The sequence below is a fragment of the Mangifera indica genome, chromosome 17, assembly GCF_011075055.1.
Source record: "Mangifera indica cultivar Alphonso chromosome 17, CATAS_Mindica_2.1, whole genome shotgun sequence".
NCBI lineage: Eukaryota > Viridiplantae > Streptophyta > Magnoliopsida > Sapindales > Anacardiaceae > Mangifera > Mangifera indica.
Window position 1 is genome coordinate 9,462,786 of NC_058153.1, and position 26,957 is coordinate 9,489,742.

The 26,957-nt window shown below is 30.9% G+C and overlaps 4 protein-coding genes across 4 annotated transcripts; 1 reads left to right on the top strand and 3 right to left on the bottom strand.

Moving 5' to 3' along the window:
• Nucleotides 1-2,517: 2,517 nt before the first annotated feature.
• LOC123200217 (probable xyloglucan endotransglucosylase/hydrolase protein 23) lies at nt 2,518-3,914 on the bottom strand. Its single transcript, XM_044615369.1, has 3 exons — nt 3,579-3,914; nt 3,299-3,492; nt 2,518-3,181 (listed from the first exon to the last, which is right to left on the bottom strand). Exons 1-3 carry the CDS (start codon nt 3,831-3,833, stop codon nt 2,791-2,793), a joined length of 840 nt encoding a protein of 279 aa, XP_044471304.1. The 5' UTR covers nt 3,834-3,914; the 3' UTR covers nt 2,518-2,790.
• A 4,011-nt stretch (nt 3,915-7,925) lies between these two features.
• On the bottom strand, nt 7,926-9,242 carry LOC123200181 (probable xyloglucan endotransglucosylase/hydrolase protein 23). The gene is made up of 3 exons (XM_044615328.1): nt 8,860-9,242; nt 8,577-8,770; nt 7,926-8,481 (listed from the first exon to the last, which is right to left on the bottom strand). Exons 1-3 carry the CDS (start codon nt 9,157-9,159, stop codon nt 8,082-8,084), a joined length of 894 nt encoding a protein of 297 aa, XP_044471263.1. The 5' UTR covers nt 9,160-9,242; the 3' UTR covers nt 7,926-8,081.
• An 897-nt stretch (nt 9,243-10,139) lies between these two features.
• LOC123200915 (NAC domain-containing protein 20-like) lies at nt 10,140-11,620 on the bottom strand. Its single transcript, XM_044616299.1, has 3 exons — nt 11,296-11,620; nt 10,847-11,133; nt 10,140-10,763 (listed from the first exon to the last, which is right to left on the bottom strand). Exons 1-3 carry the CDS (start codon nt 11,618-11,620, stop codon nt 10,140-10,142), a joined length of 1,236 nt encoding a protein of 411 aa, XP_044472234.1.
• A 10,367-nt stretch (nt 11,621-21,987) lies between these two features.
• Nucleotides 21,988-23,299, top strand: LOC123200313 (probable xyloglucan endotransglucosylase/hydrolase protein 23). The gene is made up of 3 exons (XM_044615459.1): nt 21,988-22,368; nt 22,463-22,656; nt 22,743-23,299. The coding sequence occupies exons 1-3, from the start codon at nt 22,096-22,098 to the stop codon at nt 23,149-23,151; spliced, it is 876 nt and encodes a 291-aa protein (XP_044471394.1). The 5' UTR covers nt 21,988-22,095; the 3' UTR covers nt 23,152-23,299.
• Nucleotides 23,300-26,957: the final 3,658 nt, after the last annotated feature.

The following is a 26,957-nucleotide window of genomic DNA, read 5'->3' on the forward strand; positions in this document are numbered from 1 at the left end:
AACACAAATTATTAAATTAAAGGCACATTTTATAGATTATTCGATCAAGTCAATACGACTAGATAATGTTGGTGAATTTACATCCAAGACATTTGATGATTATTGCGTTTTTCTGGGGATTAATATTGAACATTTAGTCCCACATGTCTACATTTAGAATGGATTAGCTAAGTCTCTTATCAAACGACTCCAGATAATTACACATATTTTATTACTAAAAACTCAATTATCAACTTTTATGTAGGGACATGTTATATTACATGTTACAACATTAATTCGCTTACGACCTTCTTCTTATTATCAATATTCTCCCCTATAATTGATTCTTGGTCACCAACTTGATATATCTCATTTAAGGATATTTGGTTGTGTTATATATATCTTTATTGCATCTTTTAAATGCATAAAAATAAGACCCTAATGTCGTTTTAAAATTTATGTTGGATGTAATTCACTATCCATTATCAGATATCTAGAACCATTAAAAGGTGATCTTTTTACTGTACGATTTGTAGATTGTCACTTTGATGAAACAACATTTTCACCTTTAGGGGAAAAGAAAATGTCTCCTAAAGTTAGACATGAACTTACTTGATATATACCTACCATGTCTCATCTAGATCTTCATATATTCCAAAGTGAAACTGAAGTGTAGAAGATAGTGCATTTACAAATTATTACCAACCAAATGTTTGATGTATTTGTAGTTCTAATGACTGTGTGGGCCTTAGGCCCAACACAACCTGCAAACTTGGTGGGCCATGTCGAAGCCGGCTTGGCATGACTCGACATGACCCACCTTCATCTCTAATTGGGACGCAAATGTAGATGGATTGAAGCTATAGCTACAATTTGGTTGATATGGATGAATCCATTTTCTTGAAAGAATCTCTTTATATAATTATCAATTAGAGTATTATTATGTGCACAAATAATATACATAATTTTATATATAAATAATGATATATTATCATATGTTGGATATTATTTTATTTCTAATATAAAACTATCTAATTACATAGTAACATCATTATTTGTGTGTGTAATTTTATCGTATTGATTAAGTTTTGTTATGAAAACTAAATAAAAGCTAACTGCAAAATACATAAATACTTACTATAAGAAAACATTTAGAAGGAAAGCTTAATATAGGAAAAATCACATATAGACGATAAAGAAATTTTTATCATAGATGAGAAAGATTATAAGATGAAGAATAGATTATTTTGCTCCATCTATTTTGCATCACTTGCACTTTAATATAACTCTAATTATCGTCACTTCCTAGATTCAAGTAACTTTTTTATAGAATTCAGGTTACCTTTTTTAAAAATTCATGCTTTTTAATAAAAAATTTGTCAATAGATCGAATTATCCTTGGAAGATTCTATAAGAATAATAACCTGTAATTATATATAGCTTTTGTAATAATTTATAATTTTAAAATGATTTTGTTTGCAAATGCTAATTAATTTCTTTTAACAAAGTCTCTCCCGGGATCTCCCTACTTGGACCACATTTATTACTAATACGAGAAATAGTCATTACATTAAACACAAATGCTTTTACAAAATCCACGAATCCAATAGAAAGAAGCTTTTCAAGTTTTTGATGAAAATACAAAAAATAAAAAGCTCAAAATAGTGGAGAGCCCATAGCTCTTAAACAAATTAACTTCTAAAATATACGAAACTGACTTCTGGAACAGCACAACTCAGAAGGCAATCACAATTTTGTATTCTAGTAATATACATGTCAATTTCTCAATATCACAGAAAAAAAGTGTCAAGCAATTAATATCACAGAAAACGATATCTTACTTGAAAAATTAATTATGTCTTAAATGCTTCGATTACTAACAAATTTAGTCAAATCTTAGACCCAAATGTTTGAAAACTGTTTTCAAGTAAATAGAATATGATAATTTGGCATAAGTAGTTGGCATGTTGGATTAATTTCTTCAAAGTTTCCTAACAACTCAGTTGCTATTGATTTAGCATTTATAACCGCTAGAAAGCACATTCAAAACTCATTAATTGTAGAAAATTTTCAAATGAACTTTTAATCACAGCTCTTAGTGAAATATTTTTTTGTCTGTTTTATTTTATATAATACGCCATATTGTTGAAAAATAAGAAAAATCATAATATTATATGAATTAATAATAGACATAAATACAAATATATTAAATAATAGTATATTATAATGTAATTGAATGTTATGCAATTAGATATTATTTTATTTATAATTTAAAATCATTTTATTACGTAATAATATATCAACGTTTATATTTATGTATTTGTACTCATTTATATACAAGAGTTTGGGATAGTCATCATATTAATTAATAAAATTATATACACTTATAATAAATCTCAATTTATAAATTAATATCAAATAAAATAATATTTAATTATATAATTATTAGTATTTATATCATTATTATCAGTATATAAATTAGTACTCAATATAATTAAGTCCCTATTAGAGTACTGAGACAAGTTGAGTACAATATGATTAAACTTTATAAGTCTTTATATTGATTAATGTATCTGAATTCAGATTGTAAAATAATATGTATAAAATCCACCAAGACTAATTGCTTCAAATATACGACATTGCTTGGAACTCAATTATAACACAACAAATTAGATAGCCATTTAGGTAAATATTTTTACTAAAGATATTAATCATATTTGCTAAAATTATTTAGATAAATATTAAGCAGATTTATAATATATTTATAATATACTATTAGTTTGACAATTATATATCGAATAGTTTAAAATGTTAATTAACCGAGCACTCTTTGGGAAGGCCTTGGGGAAATCGCTTTGTGTCAGTGCAGTAATTGTAAATCATGTAGTTGTTTTGCACCCATTTGAGTTTCTTTTTGCCGCCGGAATCCAATCCTTGATTGAACCAATCACCTCGAGGGGGTGAGCTTGAAGTGCAAGAAGATTTTCCAGAGGACCAGACACAAGCTTCGGCATTAAAGTTCCTGTAAGAGGCCGTGAAAGGAGCTTTGCTCCAGTCTGTCTTGATAAGTCCGCCTCTTGTAGCCCAGTCGTCGGCATTCCAGATACTTGATTGTATCCTCATCGGTTGGTTTTTTGGAAATGGGACGCCCATGCTCTCCAGGTTTTTGAACTCTCTAATCGGTGTCCCATCGACAGAGAAACTGAAATGCAATAAAATAACAGAAAATGTTAATAAATTTTATCTGTTTATTCTTTTATTGTCACCTCATTCAGAATTTAAGATATATGTAAAATCAGTTTGTGTGTAATGAATTTACATGATGTGTTGGGGGTTCCAAAGGACGGAGTAGGTGTGAAAATCTTGAGTGGGATCGAACCAGAGGTGAAACTGTTGCTCTCTGTCACCTTTGCCTTGGCTATAAACGTTGGTGTGAAGGGTGTAAGGCTCACCGCTCAGGTTTCCCAAGAATTCAAAGTCTATTTCGTCCCATGCTGCCCCTTTTGAGCGTAACTGCAGCAACATATATCAAGAAGAAAACATATGCATAATTTCTCGTATCCTGAAACAAACAAAATTCGGAATGAAATGAAACTTACATAGTAAGCAGTGACAGTGCCAGCAGAGTTTCCAGGGACAAGCTTGAGCTGCATATCAATCTTGCCGAATAAATACTCATTCCTGGACTGAAATCCTGAGCCGGAATTATGGTCCAGAGAGAGAGTAAGAAGCTTATCATTATCGAGTATTTTACCACGACCATCTCCCCATGTGATTTCAAATTCTTGGTTAAAATTCCCGGCAGAAACAACTATTATAGACCCAAGCAAAACTATTAAAGAGAGAGAACCCATTTTTATTTCGTTTTAAACTTTGAAATTATGCGGTGTGCATGCATTGAAGAAAATATATAAAGGAAATATGGACAAATGAAAGGGGGAAAAGGACAATGTCCCGCCCAAGTTTTGTTGAATGATTAATATAAAGCCATGGCAAATGAAAAACCAAATACCCACTCAAAGTTTACTTTATTAGACACATTCACATATTTTTTGTTAGGGTTATCAATAATATTAAAATAATTAAAAATTTATCTCATTTTCCCTCTTTAATTTATAAAACTAATATTTTTCTCTTGAATTAAGTTTTAAAAAATTCACTTTTTCTCCCGAAATCCAACCACTTTCTCTGACGATAGATGACCAATGATGAAAGAGGCTTCGTCTAGAGGTCATCCTCTGAATGACAATCATCGTCCAAGTATAACAACTGTCATCCAAAGGAGAGTCATTTAGATTGGACGACAAGCGTTGTCCTCACTGGATGACAAGGGTTGTCCATAATGGACATTGAACCTCATCTAGAGAATGGATGACGCACCATCAAATAGTGAAGGATAACGAGTGTCATCTAGATTTAGATAACGCTCGTCATCATTTAACCTCTAGCCACGTCGGTCGTTAATAGCTCGAGGGCAAGTGAAGAAAAAATTAGGGATTTGGGGGGGGGGGGGGGAGGAGTTACTTTTCAAAGTCCAGGTATGAAGGTTAAATGTTAATTTTTAAAATCTGAAAGAGAAAAAAAGATAAAATTATATATTTTTTAATATTATTATTAAATGATGATTTTACCCTTATATTTAATGAAAAAGTTAACAGTAGTTTATAAGTGGATAAGTGTTTAGATTTTTCATCGGTCATAGGTATAGTTTTTAAAATAAGCTAAAATTTGGGTGAAAAATAATCCTTTGCCGAATTAAAGGAAGTGAATAAGAGAGGTCAATTTGGAAGGTTACTTGCCGTTTCTGACTGGGTGAATGAGTGTGGCTTAAACTGAAGCAAGAGGATAGATATCGGATACGGCTATGCCTCTCGTTAGTTAAACTTTATTTGCTGATGTTGAAAGGTCCCTAATGGGTTCGTTGCCTGTGCCCGCCTGCCGCTTTTGCCTCATTAAAAGTTGTGCAGTTTATCCATAACAAGCACCAGCACGAGGCACCAAAGGCTCCAGGGTCCTCCAGCCAGCCCGCACAAAATCTCGGAGTTCAGAGAATCATAATGAACAGTGTTATTTCTTCTAGCTATCTATCATTTTCGTTGGTAGGATCAGATCAAGCATCCGGGGCATTAGCAAAAAATGATATGTCCATTTAACACGGACGAACAAATGATATGATGCACGAATTTGCTTCATCATAATTTGTATTTGATGGAACTTTTATATTAAACTCACATGAAATTTGTTGTTAATATTTGTTAGAAGTCAATTTTTTTGGCTTTTCGGTTCGATAGAGACGTATTTAAATTGTCCTATATGCACACATTCAACACTTTGTAACACGTTTCCCGTGAGTCTAATTAAAACAACCTTACAAATTTTCTTGTATTGTCCAATAGAATGGTCGAACAGGGAAAAAGTGAACTAATAAATTTATCAAAAGTTTGAAGAAATTATATTATATTTTACAATTTCACTCAAATTTTTGTAGAGAAAATGCAAAAAAAAAAAAAAAAAAAAAAAACATTAATTATTGATGATTGTTCTTGCTGTCGTAACCTTCTATTTTTGGATTCCAATCAATTATCGACAATTAGTTTAAATTTTGATCAATTTTCTTTTAGATAAATAATGATACTAAATAATTGGAAACAATCATATATATGAATTTATTCATTAGGTTGGAAAATAGAATTATATGAATAAAAATGTGCACACAAATAAATTTTACTAATTTGCCTATACAAACTGAGATAACAACATATATAATTACATAATTTGATTATTTATTTTTTCTCACATTTTAAAATCACATATTTATATATTGCTACATTAAGTTTTATAAATAAGTTAGTAAAATTAACTTATACATATATTGTAATTTTAAATATAAAGTAATGTTCACATTGTGAAATATTATTATTAGTATATAAATTAATACATATTATTAGTATACACAGCTGATTTTATTTATGTTTTAAAAAATCCACTTATTATTTGAAATGCCAATGTGTTTCGACTTCCAATAATGTAAATAATTAGTGCAATTTTTCTTTGCAAAACATAAATTTCAATATCATGAATTGCATCGCTATTGATTAAAATAGAACTAGGGTTTATTCAATTATGGTTTTGTGATTAAGGTAAAAATTCAAATTTTGTTTTTATACATCCAACCCTTTTTTTGTGTATTATTTAATAATTTTGATGAGGGATAAAATTTTACTTATATATTTAATAATAATTAGAATTTTAAGAGAGAAAAATATAAGAGATCAATAGTATCACACATAATTAAATAAACAAACAAGAAAAGAGAAAATGGGAAAGAAGAAAGGCTAGATGGCTCGTGGTCAAAATTTGTAGATTCATTAAATATTGTTTTAAAGTCCATTAAATCCAAGTTTTGACCTTTAATTTAAAGGGTAATTTAATTTTCCCACCACCCATCATGTAGCCTAAAACACTTTTTCTATTACTAGATGACAAAAATAATTGTTTCGCACTTAAAAGTCGAACTTTATTAACGAAAAAATTGACACAATATTAAGAAGTACACCTTTTAAGGATCAAAATTATATAAAAATTTATTTATTTTTCTTTTCTTTTAATCTTCATCCCTTTTTTATCTTTTTTGTTTTTGGTTGATTATAGGGTAAGAATAATGACAAATGATAATAATAACTATATTAGTAAAAATATAGATAAGAATATCAATATCTTATAATTTAATGTTTGAAGATGAATTATACTTTTTGAAAATATTATGGGTTTAATTAAAATTTTAGAGTTTTTTCGAAATTCAAAAAATGGTAGTGTTTTTAAAAATTTTTTACATTTTCAATATGTCTCTTGGTGGTTTAGAAAAAAGATATTTAACACCCAAAGAACTTTCCCAAAAAAAAAAATTAAGGATTGATTTTTGAGTTTTCAAACATTTTTAAAGTTAAATTGTTATATTTAAAACTTTTGGGTCTAATAGTGGAGGAGTTATTTTTTTTAATATTTTAAAATTAAGAGACATAAAATTACTGATTTATGCTTTAATGGATAATAACCATTTCCATCCAAACTTTGATGAAAAAACTGTTCCACTTTCTAAGTTTGAAAAATTCATTCTCATACCCGTTTGTTAAATTTGTTAATTTTTTGATAAAGTTTGTGAAAAGCAAAAAACATATATCTTATAACTTTCAAAGTTAAATAACATTTTATCTAAAAAAATTTATATTTTTATAATAAATTTATAAGTTTATAAATATTAAATTTATTAAAATTATTATTTATAAATTTGTTTTATTTTATAAACTTGTTACTATTATGAATTCTGTAAACTAAATTTATAAAATGAATAAGTGTTTGCTAACAACTCTATTAATCTTATTATATATTGTATAAAGTGGCAAAAATATTTTGATTGTAAAATCTAACTTTGATGGATGAGTATGAAAATGAAAATTGTAAACTCAAAAGGTGGGGCATTTTATTTTGTTAAAGTTTGGGTGGGACATAGTGCTTCAGCCATAATATTATAATAAGTTATGGTTAAATAAGAAAATATGGAGCATAGCTTCTCCATGGGACGTCTGCATCCTTTTTCAATGCAGATCTTAAGTACTGATAAACAAATACTGAAATAGTTAGCATGGATAAACTATCAAATTTGCAATATTTTTTTATTTTTGCTATCTGAAATTGCCTTTTAATTTAAATTTAAACTCTATTTGATGTGGATAATGATAGAAAGTTTTACATAATGATAAGAAGTTGAAGAATTTTATCAAATTTAGAGATCTTTGATCATGTGTAATCTTCATTAACTCTTAGATTTACATCAGAACTTTCAGGCGAGGATATCTTTATTTCTACAAATCTCCACTATAAAATTATCCAAGTTAATATTTTTTTTATCATAAAATTATAATTCTGTTTTTTTTTTCTAACATTAATTGAACAAAGAAAATTATATTATTCAAAATGTTTATTTAGATACATCAAAGTCGTAGGAATAATGCTTCAACTATAAAATTTCCATGTATCCAATGTAAATGTCTGAAGCAAAATATTAAATATTGCGTGACTTTTAGATTAAGTTCTCATCCTCTTTATTTCTTGGCTGTAACTTTGCATTCCTGGGGGAGGCCCTGAGGGAACCGTTTGGTGTCATTGCAGTAATTGTAAATCATGTAATTTTTCTGGACCCATTCGAGCGTCTTTTGGCTTTCAGAATCAAGCTCCTCAGAGAACCATGGATTCGCGGTAGAGTTTGAATTGCAAGATGATGCCCCATTAGCCCAAACGCAAGCATTTTGGGCATTGAAGTTCCTGAAGGAAGCTGTAAATGGGGCCTGAGACCAGTCTGTCTTCACCAACCCTCCTCTTGTCGCCCAGTCATCAGCATTCCAGAGGCTGCTGTAAATTTTCATTGGCTGATTTTTTGGATACGGAATACCCATTGATTCCAGGTTCTTGAACTCCCTGATCGCTCTGCCATCGACATAGAAGCTTGAAGAAAGAAAACATAACAGATTTAATGCAAATACATAAACCAAATTTTAGTAATAGTTGGAGAAATTAGATGTGGTTTCAGGAAAACTTACACAATATGGCTTGGATTCCAGAGGATTGAGTAGGTGTGAAAATCAGCAGTGGGATCAAACCACACGTAGAATTGTTGTTCTCTGTTACCTTTGCCTTGAGTGTAAACATTAGTGTGAACAATGTAAGGATCCCCACTCAAGTTTCCCAGGAATTCAAAGTCTATTTCATCCCAAGACGACCCTGCTGATTGTAACTGCAAAATACAAAATCCATGCATTAGAATTAAACATCATAGTATAAAAGTTAATTGGAACAAGAATCATAAATTTCGAGAATTTTTACATAGTATGCAGTAACAGTGCCTGCGGAGTTATTTGGGACAAGTTTAATCTGCATATCAAGCTTTCCATAGAGAAATTGACTCTTGGATTGGAAGCCAGAGCCAGAAACTTTGTCAAGAGAGAGAGTAAGAAGCTGGCCATTGTTGAGAATCTTTGCACGGCCAGCTCCCCAAGTGACATCAACGTCCTGATAAAAATTGCCAAATGCAACAAGAAAAGAAGTAGCAGCCAAAAGAGAGAACAACAAGAAGGGTACTGAAACATATGGATAAAAAGAAGAAGAGGAAGAATTGCAAGCCATTGACTTTTGCAAAAGTTGTGATTGTTCTTAATGTGGCACTGAGAATATGTTGACACACTAGGAATATGTTGATTCCTTGGCAATTTAAAGGGCCAGCCCACTAAACATTATAATATATAGTGGGCTGTCAAAGCAAAGTGACAACCGAACAGCTGTAATGCAAAAACAATCGTGCTTATCATTTTAAATTGGAGATCCTTATCATAAAATATTATCAGCCAGTCAAATTCTATGCAACTTCTTGGATACATTATTTTAAAGGGAAATACCATAGTTTCTTCCTAGGTTATGTCTACCTACCCCAGATTCGGGCTATCTCAAGCGTGTGGTTTATACCTTGACCCATTATATGCTGCCACCTGGACAATGAAGATTTGGTTCTAGTATGTTCTAGTGCACACACCCACAGGCCAGAGCAGCAAGTAAATGGGTTTATGTTTATGCTCTCGTGTCAGCCTTCCCTTCTTCAGGATTCTGGAGCAGCATTTTGTATGTATTTCCAGAACAACTAGCAGCTGCTAAAAGCATAAACTAGACTAGTTGGGTCCAGTTTTTGCCTTATATAATGAAATAGCAAGCTGGCAACTGATAATCATTAGAAATAGGAAAAGATTCTTCCAGGGTGAATAAGAAGCATTCACACTACAAGGGTCAAGTATAAAAACTGAATAAGCAAATTGAAACATTTTACAGGATTTATTCAAACTCTCTTGTGCTTGCTTATTATTAAACTTGGACTGATTAATTTAAACTACCATTGCCATTTTCAATCAAATTTTATTTTCCTTGATTAAAATATTAAGTCAATCACATAAGAATATATCAAGTCTGCACAATCAATCTTAACAAAATGAGATCGTTAGTGAATTGTTAAAACAAGAATAAACCTGAAACTTCCTAAAAATATTACCTAAACAAAACAAGATGGTTTGTAAACTGTCTCCCGAAAACGATATCTAACAGTTCATTCAAACGGTAATCTAGAGATGCATTTTCGGCTTTTTCAGCTGCCTATCATCATTGAAGGATGGAGAAACGACATATTTTGAAGCCCCTTGATCATCACTGACAGAGTTGGGAGGCCCCTTGTAGCCGGAAACCATCGGCTCAGTAGCATTATATTCCTGATGGACTGGTGAATTATTCAAAAGTTCATCTGAGTGGTAGTCATTAAAATGCTCGTACTTTATATTATCTGCACAAGAATATGGTTCGGCAGGCAACAGTCGATTACCAGGAATCATCTGGTGAATCATCGGATTCTGCCCAATCTGAAAGCGCAATGTCTGAGAGCCTCCAATAAGGCTGCTTTGACAGCTTTGAAAAAATAGAGAATTATCAATATGATACAACCCCATTGGATTTGCCTCGTAGTAGGGACTAAATATTTCACCAAAGGATACAAGGTCTTCAAGCATACTGAAGCCTTCTTGATGCAGCATTTTTTGTTCTTCTAGTATGGGCATTTGCTGAGGAACCTGAACCTGAAGAGGAACTTCATTTTCAGGTTCTTGATGCGGGACTTCACCGTCTCTTGGACGACCTGAAACCTTGGAATTTTTGTCAACCTTCTTGTATAGCCTACACAAAACCCAATCATCCAGCTGCAGGAAACTTGAGTCAACATTAACATTGAAAAAGTAATGTAGGCATTGAATTAGATAGAAAGAAAAGGAGAAAACTTTACGCGCATATCGTTTTCAACTTCAGCCCTTTTTCTTTTGGGGAGATTCTCGACTCTAAATTCATGCATAATCCAGTCAGTTTTGTCACCCTTTGGAGGCTTTCCCTTGTAGAAGACCAAAGCCTTCCTAGATCCCACTTGAACCCCATTATGGTTGACAGGTCTATCAGCTCCAGTAGCCTTCCAGTATCCATCTCCTGCAGAACGATTAGGCCTCTCTCCATTCTTGTATTTTCTATCTCTTGGTGTAAAGAAATACCATTCCTTATCTCCATGGGAAATGTAATTATCTGGAAAGAGAAAAGAACGCACAAATGCCAAAGATACAAATTAACTTCCTTTAACATGAGAAACTTAAGAACTCTCTAATCTAAAAAGATGAATCATTCTCACTCCATAAACAATAATAAATAAAATAAAATATAAACAAACTAAACAACTCTCTTTCAAACCTGCAAGGTCCTGAGGATTCCTCTTATAAAGCTCCACTTCCTCGATCCGATTGGGGGGCAAACGCTCATTCAGAATCTTCTTCTTCAAGTAGTGTACCACCAACTCATCGTCATTAGGCTTGAAACGATAACCCGGCGGAAAGAAGTCAAAATAAGCATTCCCATGAATGGCATAAAGTTCACTATGCATATCATGAGGCTCAGCTGAACCACCACCATAATCATTACTCACTCTATTGCCTCCATTAATATTAGGGTTTTGACCATCAGGGTTTAAAATAATTTCCTCATCGCTCATATGCTTCTCCTCCTTCTCGTCCTCCATTGAAAAGCAATTAACCTAAGCTCTCAAGAAAATAAATTATGAAATATTTTCCAGGAGATTTTGTTTGTTGTGATGAGATATCTTGTTACTTTATATACAAATTTTAATTCAACTGTCGCCATCAAAAGCCGAACATTTATCAAGTGATATATTTTGCCCATCAAATTTTTTACGGAAGCTTTATCTTCTTGCCTTGTCATCATCTAGGTCAACCTAGCATTAGATGACAAGCCAATCACATGACACTTTTTGATCTGATTAGCATGATAGATTTTTGTGGGTCCACTTGTGCGACCATAGGCTAATATATCGGCTTTTTTTTTTTTTTTTAAAGAAGTTAAATGATACTAGGGTGTGGGTAAGTACATTGCATCTAGTGAAAAAACTTGACTCTTACACATGCCAGGGGAATCTACATAAAGAAGCTCCACCCATCTGATACCAGTGAGGATGGTGTAGATGATATCAGCAGTCTTTGATAAATTTTATTTGATAAAGTATAATTAATTATTGATATATACTTTATAATTAATCATCTCATTGATTATTAAGTTATTGATGTCATTAAAGAAGATTAATTAGATAATTGTGGGGTAATTTGCTGGTTTAACCTTGACATGTTTATTTTTCTATATGCATGGTTGCTTGGTGCAGGTCCAAATTTGTTGACTCAGTGTTAGCCTATTCAACCCAATAAATTTCAACATAACCTCAATGGTAATTAAGACTTAAGGGTGTGTTCGTTCAACTCAAGATTTTAGAATTTTTATTAAATGATAGGCCAAATGACTATTTCCTGAAAGGTATGCTAAGAAGCGAAGATTAACATAGAGTTTTATTTTGAAAAAATTAAAAAGTTACATATTTATAAGCAAATCTGAAATATACAACTATGAAAAATAGAGCCAATATTGTTCGATTTTGATCTGGATTACTGCTTGAATCTAGTTGATGAAGTCACAATTTTCATCTTCTCATTAGAGAGGGAAAGTGAAGAGTAGAGAACTAAAAAAATATCTTCCAACAACTGGGGAGTCGAGAAGTTTCACCCGAGTTTTGATAAAAATGAAAATTTTAGTAGCACAACGACACCGTTTTTAGTTTGCCAAAGTAAAAAATGCAAGAATGAAAATATCACCTTCTTGTCTTCAATTTCAATTTCAAAGTAACAGGAAAAAAAAAAACGAACTTCAACACATACACACATCATTAATGACAATTATCCACATTCATTTGCTGACAACATGTAGGACCTTCCTTGAGTTCTGAAGAGAAAAACAGAGAATCAGCAGCAGTTAACCACATCATTTAGACCACAAATTCAAGGGCAAAACGAGAATATTAGAAAGGAAAATTGCATACAGATCGGTCAGTAGAGACTAATCATCTTAATCAGAATAGCTTCAAATGCAAATCGTCCCTGAGTCCAACTAGAAAAAGAGACTGCAAATAGACCTTTTATCATGATAGCAATCCACAAACTCTCATGATTTCCTCCCTGAAACCACAAACTAGTAAGACAGTTGAAATAATCAATGAAGAGCAGATTTAGCAATTGTATAGATCAGAGGCACCAAACCAATTCACCACTGTACAGAACAAGCTGACAACATCACCAACAGTTTTTTACTATGTTTGACCAGCATTCTTACCCTTGTTATTGACCTCTTTGTTGCAATCACTAGTATTCCAGAAATTAGAAAATTCACCTCCTAGTGCACTGTTTTTTCTTCAGCTCTTCAAACCTCTTTGTTGTTAGAGCTTTGGTGAGCAGATTTGCTACTTGAAATGTTGTGGGTAGATGCTGAATATTCAAGCTTTTTGAAGCCACTTGTTTTCAGATATAATGCACAAGTATTTTCATGTGCTTCGTTTTATTGCGGAACACATAATTTGATGTAAGAGGGTTTTCACTCTAACTATCACACCGCACAGCATTTTGCAATACAGTAACTTTCATTTCAATTTATAAGTTTCTAGCCAAGTAATTTCACTGGCCACCTAGCTGAGAAATCTATACTCAGGCTCAGTGAAAGATAAGGACACCACCTTTTATTTTTTGAAACTCCATTGAATGAGATTATGGCCTAAAAAGACACACAATGGCCACTTGTGGACCTTTTGTCCCTTACATCTTCAGCCCAATTTGCATCAACATACCCTTCAATTTGTAGAAAAAGGCAAGGGTGTCATTTGTACATCTAAGACCTAACTCTTATAGATAGTGAGATCTTTAAAAAAAAAGGTTTTGAAGGAACCAAAATATTGATTAAACAAAATAATATAACCTAAAGAACAAATGTGAAGACTAGAAAACAAAAAAAAAAAAAACTGGGAGATAAACTTCTTTAGTTTCTAATTCATTGCATAGAATAGTCACAAAATAAACACAACACTCCAAAGGTTGAGATCAAAAAGAAACTAACCACAAAAAAAAATAAAAACTGATAGGAACAGCTGAAAAACTAACTCATGGACTATAGTCCTGTGAAAACAGGCTTACATAGAGCAACTAAATAAACTAATAAAAAATTTATTTAATTTTCACATTGTCTCCCTTAAACCAATTTCCTCAAATTTGAGCATGCCCAACATCTTCTTCAACTTCATGAACGTCTGCAACTTTAATGACTTTATAAAAATGTCAACCACTGAATTTTTAGTCTTGTAATAGTCAATCTCAATCTCCTTATTTTGAACCAAATCCTGTGTATAATGACACTTGATACCAATGTGCTTGCTATGACCATGATAAATTGGATTTTCAGTCAAATCAATAGCAGATTTGCTATCACAAAATATTTTGGTTGGACTATCTTGTTTATATTATAAAAACTTAAGTATTCCCATAACCATACTACTTGAGTAGCACTACTTATTTCTACCATATATTATGCCTTAGGTGTTGATAAAGTCACAACTTGCTACTTTTTAGAAGACCATGAAAACACACCAAAACCCAAATAAAAAGCATAATATGAAGTATTCCTTTTTTCAATCATGTCATTAGCTCAATCGCTATCTGTGTAACTAATAAAACCACTACCATCAAAATATGAATAAAAGATATCACAAATTGCAAACCTTAGATATATCCTTTTAGCTATTTGGAAGTGTGACTTGCACAGGCATTCCATAAATCTACTAATCAATCCAACACTAAAAGTGATATTAGGCATCTTGGAAGTCAAGCATCTAAAACTCTCCACTAATCTCCTAAAGTAAGTAGCATCAACAAATTCACTAGTCTCATCTTTTGTCAATTCAATTTTTTTTTAATTGGGGTGATCATTAATTTTGCAATATCCATCTTAAACCTCTTCAAAATGTCACCAGCATATTATTTCTGTGAAATAAATATTTCACTATCTAGCTGATAAACTTTAATTCCAAGAAAATAAGGCATCAATCCTAAGTCCGTCATCTCAAAATGACTCATAAATTCAAAAACTAATTTGAGATTATTACTAGTAAATATCAAATCATCCACATATAAGCATACAATAAGAACATCTCTTCCAAGATTAAATTTAATGTATAAAGTATGCTCATGTGGACATTTTAGAAAACCATTTTTAACAAAGTATGAATCAATACTAGTATACCAAGCTCTAGGAGTTTGCTTCAATCCATACAATGTCTTCTTGAACCTGTAAACTTTATTTTCTTGGCCTTTTCTAACATAACTTGCAGGTTGTTCGATATATACTTCTTCTTCAAGTATAATATTCAAAAAAAAGCAAACTTCACACTGTTTAGCTCTTCAAGCCTTGCCTTCTGGAAAAAGGATCTCTATGTTTCTTTTCCAAAATCCAAGACTCACACTATTTATCAAAAAAAGTAATAGAAGGTAGCCTAGTTACCAATTTTCTTCTAGTAAGAAAACTCAAATTCCAAAAATTCAAGTGCCCAAAACTTAAATGCCACAACCAAGTGTCATCAAAAGTCACAAAACTAAGACAAGGTAAGGAGTAATGGGCCGCGAACAAATATTATTCATATTTACCTTTGCAATTAGTTCGAACTTATCATCCTTAATTATACAACTGTCAAACTTAAAGTGCAATCATACCTTTTTTCAAAAATTTGCCCAAGACTCAACAAATTATGATGAAGGTTTGGCACATATAATACATCAAATTTAAAATTAGAAGTACCATTTTTCAAAGTAATACCAATCTTCCCTTTTCAAATAATGAACACCCTTTCATTATTTCTAAATTTAACAAAGGATCTAAATGATTCATCCAAATCTGTAAACAACTTATTTTCCCCACACATGTGATTGCTATAGCCAGAATCAATAAGCCAATTATTTTCCTGATTTTCTTCATCCCCAAAACAAGAAAATAAAATTGTCTCATCTTTATCAACAAAATTCTCAGCCACATTTGCATGAAAATTTCTATTATTAAATCTCCTATCATACCAATATTCATAGTGGTAATGAACCATCTTAATGCATTTATAACACTCAATTTTTTATTTATCACACCTTTGATAATTATTATTATTCTGTTGATTATTTTGCTACTTATTATATGAATTATTACTTCTCTTGTAGTTGAAATTGTTACCTCTACCACAACCTCTAAAATTGCCTCTGCCTCCACATCTTTTACCTCTAAAATTTTGGCCTCTTTGATTTGAATCAGTAGCATTGGAGGTCTTCCCTTTCTCCTTAGATTGAAATATTTGAGCCTACAACACTTCTTCACCAATATCAACATGTTGACGATTTAGGGATATCTCATATGTCTCCAATCGGCCTTTAAGATGTCAATTTGCGATGTGTTTAGATCATTAGTGTCCTCAATAATTGTCTTCTTGTGATGAAACTTAGGACTCAAGGATTACAAGACTTTTTCCACAACTTGAACATTCTTCAACTCCTTACCGTTTGTATGCAAAATAGTAACAACATTGTTAATTCTTGCAAAAAATTCTTTAACACCTTTTGTGGGTTTCATCCATGCTAACTCAAATTGCCTTCTCAATTTATGCAATTAAACCCTTCTCACATTATCATTGCTTCAATTGGAATTTACCAATATTGTTCACATCACTTTCAATGTCTTCACATGCATAAATTTGTTGTAGATATCTAAATCAATTTTGCTAATAATATAGCAACAATCTTGTTATCACGAGCTTAATTTTTCTCCAATTTTATATGTTCAGTAGTAGTCAATTGTATTCCCTTTATGAGTATTTCTAACCCATCTTGTATAATATGCCAAACTCTAGCACACTTTAAAAGTTCCTCTATTTGCAAACGCCACATCTCAAATTCATTTTTGCCATCAAAGACAAAAACCTAACATGATTATAGGACATGAGAATTTTTCATGCTTTAAGATTTTTTACAAGACCCTTATAGGCTCTGATACCAATTTGAAGGAGCCAAAATATTGATTAAACAAAATAATATAATCTAAAGAACAAAGATGAAGGCCAAAAAACAAAAAAAACTAGGAGGCAAACTTCTTTAGTTTATAATTCATTGCATAGAACAATTACAAAATAAACACAATAAGTTTGAGACCAAAAAGAAACCAACCATTAAAAAAATAAAAACTGACACAAACCTCTGTAAAACTAACCTATGGGCTAAAATCTCATGAAAATAAGTCTACATAAACCAACTAAATAAACTAATAAAAATTTGGTTTAATTCTCACAGTTATAATGTATAAAAAGCTTTGTTTCAATTACCATGGGTGTGGCACAAGGGTTATACATTGCATTTTGTTTTTCATTAGAACATCAATGACATATTTAGACTAGGATAAGTATATTTTTGAGGTTTTTCTCACTGCCTCAAAACTCAGGAAGTAATTCAACTCTCGGAAGTCTTTTAAAGCAAACAAAATATTTAGTTCAACCACCAAATCTTGTATCGATTAAAAAAAAACTTTAGTGTGAAATAAATAACGAGAGGATAAATATCCAATTATTATAAGTACTATTTTTATAATTATAGTAACCAATTATTTATGTTCTTGTTAAACTAAATAAGTCTATACTTTTAAGGATGTATGGACTCTTCAAATTTCTCATTAAAATGCTTACAAGTCCATCATTGTTGGTCTTAAAGGCATTTAAAACTTATAAATCATTTATCATCACTAGTTTCATATCGACATCAATTTTTGGTAGAGGCGGTAATGGGTCCTATCAACATTGTGGTCAATATGACCCATATTATTTTGGCACAACCTACATGACCCATAAATTTGTGTGCTATGACAAGAAGACCTACAGGCTAGCTTGGCAAGGCCTATAAAAATTATATATATATATTGAGAGAGAGAGAGAGAGAGAGAGAGAGAGAGAGAGAGAGAGAGAGAGAGAGAGAGAGGTTGCTAGCAAGCCCACTATGGCACGACTCATGCCCTGGGCATTCAAATTTCACAGGCTAACATAACTTGTTAGGGTCACCATTTTTGTGGGCCTCAACCTAGCATGGCCTATGGCTTGATAAGCTATGCAAATTTGAGTCTAGCTCAATTCGATATGGCCTATCCACATGACTAGTTCTGTGTAATGGTTTTATTTTTATAATTTATCTTAATTGTAGAGTTTGAGTTATATAACATTTTTTAATATAATAATAGTAATATTAACCCATCATGGGTTTTTTACTTATAAATATTTTAGTACCAAATGCTTCTTTTGATTATTCATGGGTCGGTCCATGAAGTGGTTCCTTGTTATCCTAGATCATCATTTTTCGATTGACATTGAATGATCTGTGGACTGTTGTTGGTGGTGAAACCATTAATTATTTAAACTTTAAAATTGAATTTGAAGCCAGAAGTCATCTTGTCTTTGTCATAAGCAAGTGTTGTGGTAGGAGAAATATGAAAAATAATAAAGAAAACGATGAAGAAAAGAAGAGATCATTCATGGCGCATAATCAGGAGGGTGTTTAAACATTTATTAATTTTGAAATAATTTAAGGATTAAATTATTTGAGATTATCTAAATTGAATATAGGATTAAGTTATTTGAAAAATATCTTGTTTGAATATAGGATAAAGTTATTTTAAAAATATATGAATGTGTAATATTGTGGGTAGGGCCCATTATACTTTATAAATATTTTTTGAATTGTTGTTTTTTTAATTACGCAAAATAATTTTTCTATCTTGTAACATAACAATTTTCACCAACAACATGAAGAACGGATGGGAATTTCAGTTTCATCGAAATTCGGATGGGAAATAGTCATTCGATTTAAATAATAATTAATCTATAACCTTGTAAGTTTGGATGCTATTCTGATAGATTAATTATTCAGTTTTATAATGGAAGAATATGCAATTAGGTCAAAGTACTATTTTCCCCTCAAATTTTAACTCAATCTTAAAAACATACCTACGACTAATAAAAAATTTAAACACCCACCCACAAACTAATTGTCATCAAAATTTTCAATTACAGGTAGAAGTAAAATCGTTATTTTATCCCTAAACCCTAAAACCTTAAAATTTTATGTCATTTCTCCTCTAAGTTTTAAAGACTAATACTTCACCTCATTCTCAAAGTTTGAAAAATTTAGATTCACTCATAGGGTTTGTTTTCATTCTCCGACCACCACCATTCCAGTCGACAACCGACGTTTTCTATCCATCTTTCAGATCCACCCATAAAGAACGACCATTCACCACCACAAACGGCAACAAAGCGTTGTTCGAAAGACACGACAATGAAAATGTAGTTTTCAAAACTTCATCATTTTAAATGAATTTATAAACTTTAGTGAAAAAATTTGCTTAACCCAACAAGTTTGAAAAACAACATTTTAACCCAAAATGTGAAAGATATGAGAATAAGTTTTCAAGTGAGCTATCTCATGCAAATAAATATTCTAATCAAAACGAATGCTCCAAATTACAAATATATCTACCTAAACTTGAGTTTTACTTCAAATCTTCAAGAATTTTCTACTTAAGTTTTGTCTTCATTTCCATCTTGAAACTCCTTCAAATGCATTGATAAATTCTTGTAATTATAAACTCACACTCAAGTAAAATCATTAGTCAATATGTTTAGGGATATATTAGTTTGTTATCATCAAAATAAGAGCATAATGACTCTTTGAGTTAACAAGGTCATGCTCTCATGAGCTTTTTGCGGATAGGCTTGCATGCTTTTTGAGTGAGCTCACTAAAAATTAATTTTTTATATATTTTTATTTTTTAAAATTTTATAAATTATGTCGTGTTGACCTGCAAGTCTTCCCTTTAGGCTCTTATCATGGCTCACCTTAAAAGCAAATCTTGACACGATCCGTAATTTTGTAGGTTGTACTCTATGTTAGTAGGGTTGGATTCGAGCCAAGCCGAGCTTGAGTTTGGCTTGGTTTACATTTAGCTGAGCTCAAACTCAGTTCGAATTCAGTTCGATTCGTTTTTCGTTATTAAAGCAATGTCGTTTTAATATATATTAATCAAAACGACGTCGTTTTGTATCAAAATTTTTAATTGAAAATTTTGATGAGTAGCTTGATCTCGTATAGGGATGACTCGTTTCAGGCTCGTTTGAACTGAGATCAAACAGGCTCGATTCGAGTCCAACCCTATATGTTGGGCTTTTTTTAGCTTTTATTTACTTTGTCAACTATCTAAACCGGACACATGATAGCATCTTATTGGAAGTAAGATGATATCTAAACCTCATTCTTTTCTTTATTCTCTCTAATCTATTATTAGTATGATAACGAATTTGAAGTAGAAAGCTACTGGCATCTTTTGGTAAGATTGATTATTAATTAATCCTAAACTTTATGTTGAAGTTTTGGATCATATTCTACTTTTTGGTCCATTAAAATCTAAAAGTATCACTTAAATTCTTATCACTTCTAATTTTTTATTTTTGTATTAGATATCTAAAATACATGTAATTTGTTTTATGCAAATGACGTTAAAAATTAACATAACTATTTAACAAAAAAAAACTATTAACGGAAAATTTTGTTAAAAAATAGAACAATTCCAGTACCGATAAGAAAATTAGGTTTAATAGATTAGTGATATTATAAACTTTTTCAAAATTCTCTAAATAATTGTTCGCTTAAACTATAAGCGCACACATAAGGGCCCAAATGTTAACTTTCACATTTTACTAGACCTTAAGTTTCTTTGGCCAAATTTCAGTGACCGAAAAATCCCGAGAGGAAAGATCCATGCACTTTCATGGATGATATTTGACTTCCCATTTTCTTTTAAGATGTAGAATGCTGATGATGACGAGTTCGGTCACCAGTAAGCCGTGAACAATCTGTATAGAGAGTTAAAATTCTATTACTGTTAGCGAAAACGAAACAATTTTCTCAATTTCTTCTCTCTTATTCTCAAGTTTTGTAATTCGTTTGGTGAATGTGACCTGACAATGAGACGTCTGCTCCTACTTTCATCTAAATTGGTTAATATATTTGTTGACGATAGAGAAAGTTCTCTACCCTTATAGTGGCTCCTAGAAAAACATTAATCGATAGATGCCACAATCCATGTTTTGACTAGCGAGTGAACATGTCCTGTCAATTGATATTTAGTTCGAGCAATATTATATGTACATACTTTTAAGTATATAAATGAAACGTTATCATATGATTAGTTGTTATTTTATACTTAATTCAAAATCACTCATTTATATTATAATACATTATCATGTACTAAATTATATATCTAAAAATATATATACATAATTTTATTAATAAACTTCATATCATCTCACACAATAAAAAGCAATAATTTACTATCTTAGTGGTTTAGATTGTGATTTTATCTTCAATGTAAATGTAAATATGAAAAATTACGATAAGGAAAAGAAACACAGAAATACACATATGGATATCATATATATTTTTTACACTTAGGAGCTGTCCCATTCGATCCATCCTAAGTTAGGAGACAAAGACCCTTAGACCCAATAATCTCTTCGGAGGTATCTTTCCGCTTTTGAGTCCTATTTTTTAAGTATTCTTTTGTAATATTTATATGGACACCTAGAATTTTGAGTAATGAGTTGAATTTTATTAAAAAACCAATTTGTGTTCAATTCTCTCTCAACACTCAATTTGTGTCATTGCAATAGATATAAAGACCTATTATTAGATACTCAACTCTGCTAAGACTATGAATTATATACATGAGGTGGTAAGGAGAAATCTCATCATGAATATTTACTCGTTCGGTGAACTAAGACAATCATTAAAAGGTTCCTTTAATATATTCCTAATCAATTAATTTTTGTAGTTTATAATGATCTCATCTCATAGCGAGAGCCAGCTATTCACAGCTCATAATTTCCTCTCCATCAACTTTAACATCCACCGGGATCCTTCAATACACGCACTTTCCCTTCTTTTGCCAATTGTTTGATTGATTTGATTTGCCACTTTTCCTGCTATATAAACTCTTTGCATTTGTTCATCACTTCCAACAAAATACAAAGCTTCAGTTCAATCAATGGCTTCTTCTTCTTGCAAAATGCTAGTGATATTTATGGTTATTCTTACCTCTTTCTTCATACTTGCTTCTGCTAATTTCTATCAGAATTTTGATATAACTTGGGGAGACGGCCGCGCACAAATTCTCAACAACGGTGAACTTCTCACTCTCTCCCTGGACAAAGCCTCTGGCTCAGGCTTTCAGTCCAAGAGTGAATATCTATTCGGAAAAATTGATATGCAACTCAAGCTCGTACCTGGAAACTCTGCGGGCACTGTTACTGCCTACTACGTAAGTTGCTTTTGTTAAAACTATAGTGATTCTTTCAGTTTATTAAAGTGTTATTGTAATCAAATCCTGACGCCTAGAAATTTGTTTGATGCAGTTAAAATCACCAGGCTCAGCTTGGGATGAAATAGACTTTGAATTCCTTGGAAATTTAAGCGGTGATCCTTATACTCTTCACACTAATGTATTTAGCCAAGGCAAAGGTGACAGAGAGCAACAGTTCCATCTCTGGTTTGATCCGACAGCTGATTTTCACACCTATTCAATTCTCTGGAATCCTCAACGTATCATGCAAGTTTCCACCAATTCAAAATTTACCACGCTTCTTCTTTGACCAGGAACTTGTTCATTCTTAACTCGTTCATGTTCTTTTTCAGCTTCTATGTCGATGGCACGCCCGTTAGAGAGTTCAAAAACGCTGAGTCCCTTGGTGTTCCCTATCTCAAGAGCCAGCCGATGAGGATCTACTCAAGTCTCTGGAACGCCGATAACTGGGCGACGAGAGGCGGGCTCATCAAAACCGACTGGTCACAGGCTCCTTTCACAGCTTCTTACAGAAAGTACAACGCCATTAATGCTTGCGTCTGGTCTTCAAGTTCAGGTTCTTCTTCCTGCAACTCGAATTCAGATAATAGCAACTCTTGGTTGTCGGAGGAACTGGATAACACAAGCCAACAGAGACTAAACTGGGTGCAGAAGAATTACATGATTTATGATTATTGCAAGGACTCAAAACGATTCCCCCAGGGCCCTCCTGCGGAATGTGCAATCAATAGCTCATCCTAAAAGCTTAGCTCGTCGTTAATTGTTTATATCTTTTTAATTCAGGGTTTTTGAGGTTGCAGTTCTCTCGTTCCATGTAATTTTGGTATAAGGAAACTCTTGTGAAATATTTTTTTATGTAATAAATATAAAATAAAATGCATGCCATATATTTGTAGCTCATAATTATAAAAGGTTACTTGGTGTTATAATATTAATTTGGTGCTCCCTGCATCTTATTCTAAACATGGAGAATCCTTGTACAAATAATCCTTTTGCCAGATTCCTTGTTCCCATAAATATTAATTAAATCTATATAAATAATAAAATTGAAATATTATACCTAGTATTGCGTTGAACATCAAAACTAACAACTTTGAATACAAAAAATTGCAGCTAAAGTAAAAAATATCACAAAATTATAATCATTTATTTAATTAAGCTCTTATCTTCGTACAAAAATGATAATATTATAAAATATAGGTTATTTATATATGTACACAAATTATTATTATTATTATTATCAATGTTTTTAAAACTAAACCGGTGATCAAATCGATTGTTTCATTATTTCATAGTTTGACTAATTTGATTGAAAATTGATCATTTAACTTATTTTCAAATCATAATAAATTTGTTTCAATGATATCAGATTAATCAACATATTTTGCTTAAAAATTTGCAAAAAAGAAATCAATCAAGATACTCAGACCTATGGTGATTAGAACAGATATTTTCTAAGGAGTGACAATTATTCAATTGATTTTAATGAAACAATTAGATGAAAAAAAAGTATTCATCTCATGATAAAAATAATAATTCTACAAGTCATTACTCATAGAAGACACTTCAATGGATATAAGATACTTTTTTTTCTTTTTCATTTTATTTTTATTTTTATATTTATATTTTCCCTACAAACTTTTAGAAATTCATCCAGTCTAATCTAAAATAATAAAATTACTTAAAAATAATTAAATTTTATAAAAATACCCTAAATTTTAGTTAAATCCGGTTCTGTCAGTTTTGATCGGTTCATTTGATTCACGATTTTGACGGAGTCAACAATTAAATCACTTTTTAATATTAACTGAACTGGACTTAAAGTTGGCTCCTGATTCAACCAATTGAATCGACTGGTCCGGTCTGACTTTCAAAACAGTGATTATTATTGTGAGAAGATTGGGGGTAATAAGTTCATTGAGTAGTACTATATATATAATTTTTGTGTACAAACAATAATATGTCATTATATAATTAGATAATTTTATATTAAAGATCAAATAATACTCAATCACATGGTGACATATTGTTATTCGTGCACACAAATTGTATACATAATTTTATTGTAAATTCATTTTGGTTAAAGTGATACTATGTGTGTTTATGTTGGATTCCAATTTAAGTACAATAATTTGTGTAATTGGTATAAGGGGTTATAGGATCATTTTCATTGGATCTGTTAAAAAAATATTTTAGATAGAGGGCTTTATATATATATATATATATATATATATATAGAGAGAGAGAGAGAGAGAGAGAGAGAGAGAGAGAGTTAGAAAAATATTGAAAAGGTTTTTAGTTTGAAGTACAAAAAAAATTTAACATAAAAACGGATCAAGTCAAGTATCAAAAATTACCAAGGCATGAGATAATTTGATGTTAGAAAACTTACAATAAGTTGCTGAAAGAGGCTTCAATTTTGGGTGTCTCTAATATTATGTAAACAACTTTTTCAACATCATCCGTATGTTTTTCTGCAATAAACTAAACAATAAAAGATCAAAAGGGCGTTTAAATTAAATGCAGCATAATTGGGATTGTGATATTGTTCACAATAATAATTAATGATTGACATCATTCAACCAATGGAAAAATAAACAAGAACAATACTTAAAAGTAAACAATCTCTTTAGAGAATAAACTATATTTTATTTATAAATCCATCGATTATTATTTGAATTACAACAACTCACGTCATTGTATTAATTAGAATTAAAAACTTATTAAACTAAAATAATAATTTAATTACATTTAAAAAAATTAATTAATTTCAACATATAGAAACTTGGACTTTAGCTGGATAACATTAATAATATTAAATAGAGTTTTCCAAATCGAAAAAAATTAAAAATTCTCTATTTCTTAAATTAAAATATAACTCTTTATAGATTTATAATTAAAACTCGTAACATTAGGAAATTAACTTTAAATAAAATTAAAAATATTAGAAAAACTATATAAATTAAACTCTCAATAACTAAAAAATACTCTATCCAACTTTCTGTATAAATAAACCACGTTATTATGTCTTGTTATCTTACCAAGTCACTAAAAATAGTATCACCAAGTCACTAAAAATAGTATCACATCATTTGTCATATCACCCACGATTGTCATATCATTGTCCATAAGTCTTCCTCTATTGCATTTATTTTCTTTATTTATCTTTTTCACTCAATTTTTTTTTTTACTTTGACTAGTCTTTAATCTCTTTTCTTTTTATATCTAAATCCTTGCTATCCCTCTATGAGTTAAATGTCTTGGGTCCATCATTAAAAATAAAGTTTTTTTAATTATTAGCTAAAAGTTAAAACCTTAATCTAAGAGTTTATATATGAATAATATTATAGCCATAACATTATTCATCTACAAAGTCTTAGATGTATGTAGACTTCCGGTTTTCTAGAATGTGAATACTTAAGAATTGACAATATTTCTTTTTCAATTCTTATAAACTCTTTATTCTTATTACAGCTGGAATTCATAATTTTGAAATTCTATAAAAGAATGCGTTAAATCTAGTAGAGGGGGAATCAAATTAAAGCCATATGAACTCAAGGGATTCTTTGGTTCAAGTGATGGAACTGAAGTGAAATTTGATTAATTAATTTCTGATAACTCATTATGGTCGATAATCTAAGTTTCTAATTTCTATTAAGTTGCACTTTAACAGCTTGCCTTATTGAGTGCCAGCTAATTGTTATTGGATCTTCCATTTCCATTTGCATGTAAAGTTGTGAGAAAAAGATAAAATATTTGATTCGATTCATAAAGCAACAACCAGGAAGCAAGCAAAGGCATATAAATGTGTATGTAATGGCTTGTTCAAGGATTTGAAAGTTTTTTTTTTTTTTCTGTTTTGATTTGTTTCTTTTTTTAAATAATTAGGCTCACTTAATACAAAAACATATTAAGTAATCATATTTATTTTACAAGATAATAATACTTGCTGGTACGGAATTATCACCATTTTCCTATTAAAATAATTGAAATTTGTTTTTTCTTATTGAAGGAAACTAACTTTTCGATTTTCTTATTGAAAGACCAAACTTGTATTTAGTTACACGGAATCAGATCAATCTAATCTCTAACGTCGTTGAAATTTAATGCCAAGGATATTTGTTTTCAATTTAGAAATGATAATCGCAAAATGTTTTTGTTGACAAATACAATTTAAAGGTTGTCATAAATAATTCAATAAAATCATATATACATATTTTTATGTACTCAAATAAGTACACGATGATTTATCATCATATGATCAAGTGATTTTAAATTAATGATAAAATAATATTCAAACATATAATAATATATTATTTGTATACCGAAAAATAAATACACATAGTATTTGCTCTAAACAATTTTAGGGTTGGTGTGGACAACCACAACCCCACAAAAATCCAAAATTAATTCAATTCTCCAAATTTATTTCCACAAACGCTACAAAACTCGCCCAAAATAAACAAAACTCCGCTAAAATTAAAATCCATTTACACATAACCAAACAATGAATAAAAAAAGTCAAACTACTAATGAAAACAAAACAA

Bases quoted from the DNA above. Each gene is read 5' to 3' on its own strand.
- LOC123200915 (XM_044616299.1), bottom strand. From the start codon at position 11,620: ATGGAGGACGAGAAGGAGGAGAAGCATATGAGCGATGAGGAAATTATT. The intron at 11,134-11,295 runs GTTTGAAAGAGA...TTCTCTTTCCAG, and splicing joins GAATCCTCAGGACCTTGCAG to ATAATTACATTTCCCATGGA. The intron at 10,764-10,846 runs GTAAAGTTTTCT...AGTTTCCTGCAG, and splicing joins AAGTTGAAAACGATATGCGC to CTGGATGATTGGGTTTTGTG.
- LOC123200181 (XM_044615328.1), bottom strand. From the start codon at position 9,159: ATGGCTTGCAATTCTTCCTCTTCTTCTTTTTATCCATATGTTTCAGTA. The intron at 8,771-8,859 runs GTAAAAATTCTC...TGTATTTTGCAG, and splicing joins GCACTGTTACTGCATACTAT to TTACAATCAGCAGGGTCGTC. The intron at 8,482-8,576 runs GTAAGTTTTCCT...TCTTTCTTCAAG, and splicing joins TGGAATCCAAGCCATATTGT to CTTCTATGTCGATGGCAGAG.
- LOC123200217 (XM_044615369.1), bottom strand. From the start codon at position 3,833: ATGGGTTCTCTCTCTTTAATAGTTTTGCTTGGGTCTATAATAGTTGTT. The intron at 3,493-3,578 runs GTAAGTTTCATT...ATGTTGCTGCAG, and splicing joins GCACTGTCACTGCTTACTAT to TTACGCTCAAAAGGGGCAGC. The intron at 3,182-3,298 runs GTAAATTCATTA...ATTGCATTTCAG, and splicing joins TGGAACCCCCAACACATCAT to TTTCTCTGTCGATGGGACAC.
- LOC123200313 (XM_044615459.1), top strand. From the start codon at position 22,096: ATGGCTTCTTCTTCTTGCAAAATGCTAGTGATATTTATGGTTATTCTT. The intron at 22,369-22,462 runs GTAAGTTGCTTT...TGTTTGATGCAG, and splicing joins GCACTGTTACTGCCTACTAC to TTAAAATCACCAGGCTCAGC. The intron at 22,657-22,742 runs GCAAGTTTCCAC...GTTCTTTTTCAG, and splicing joins TGGAATCCTCAACGTATCAT to CTTCTATGTCGATGGCACGC.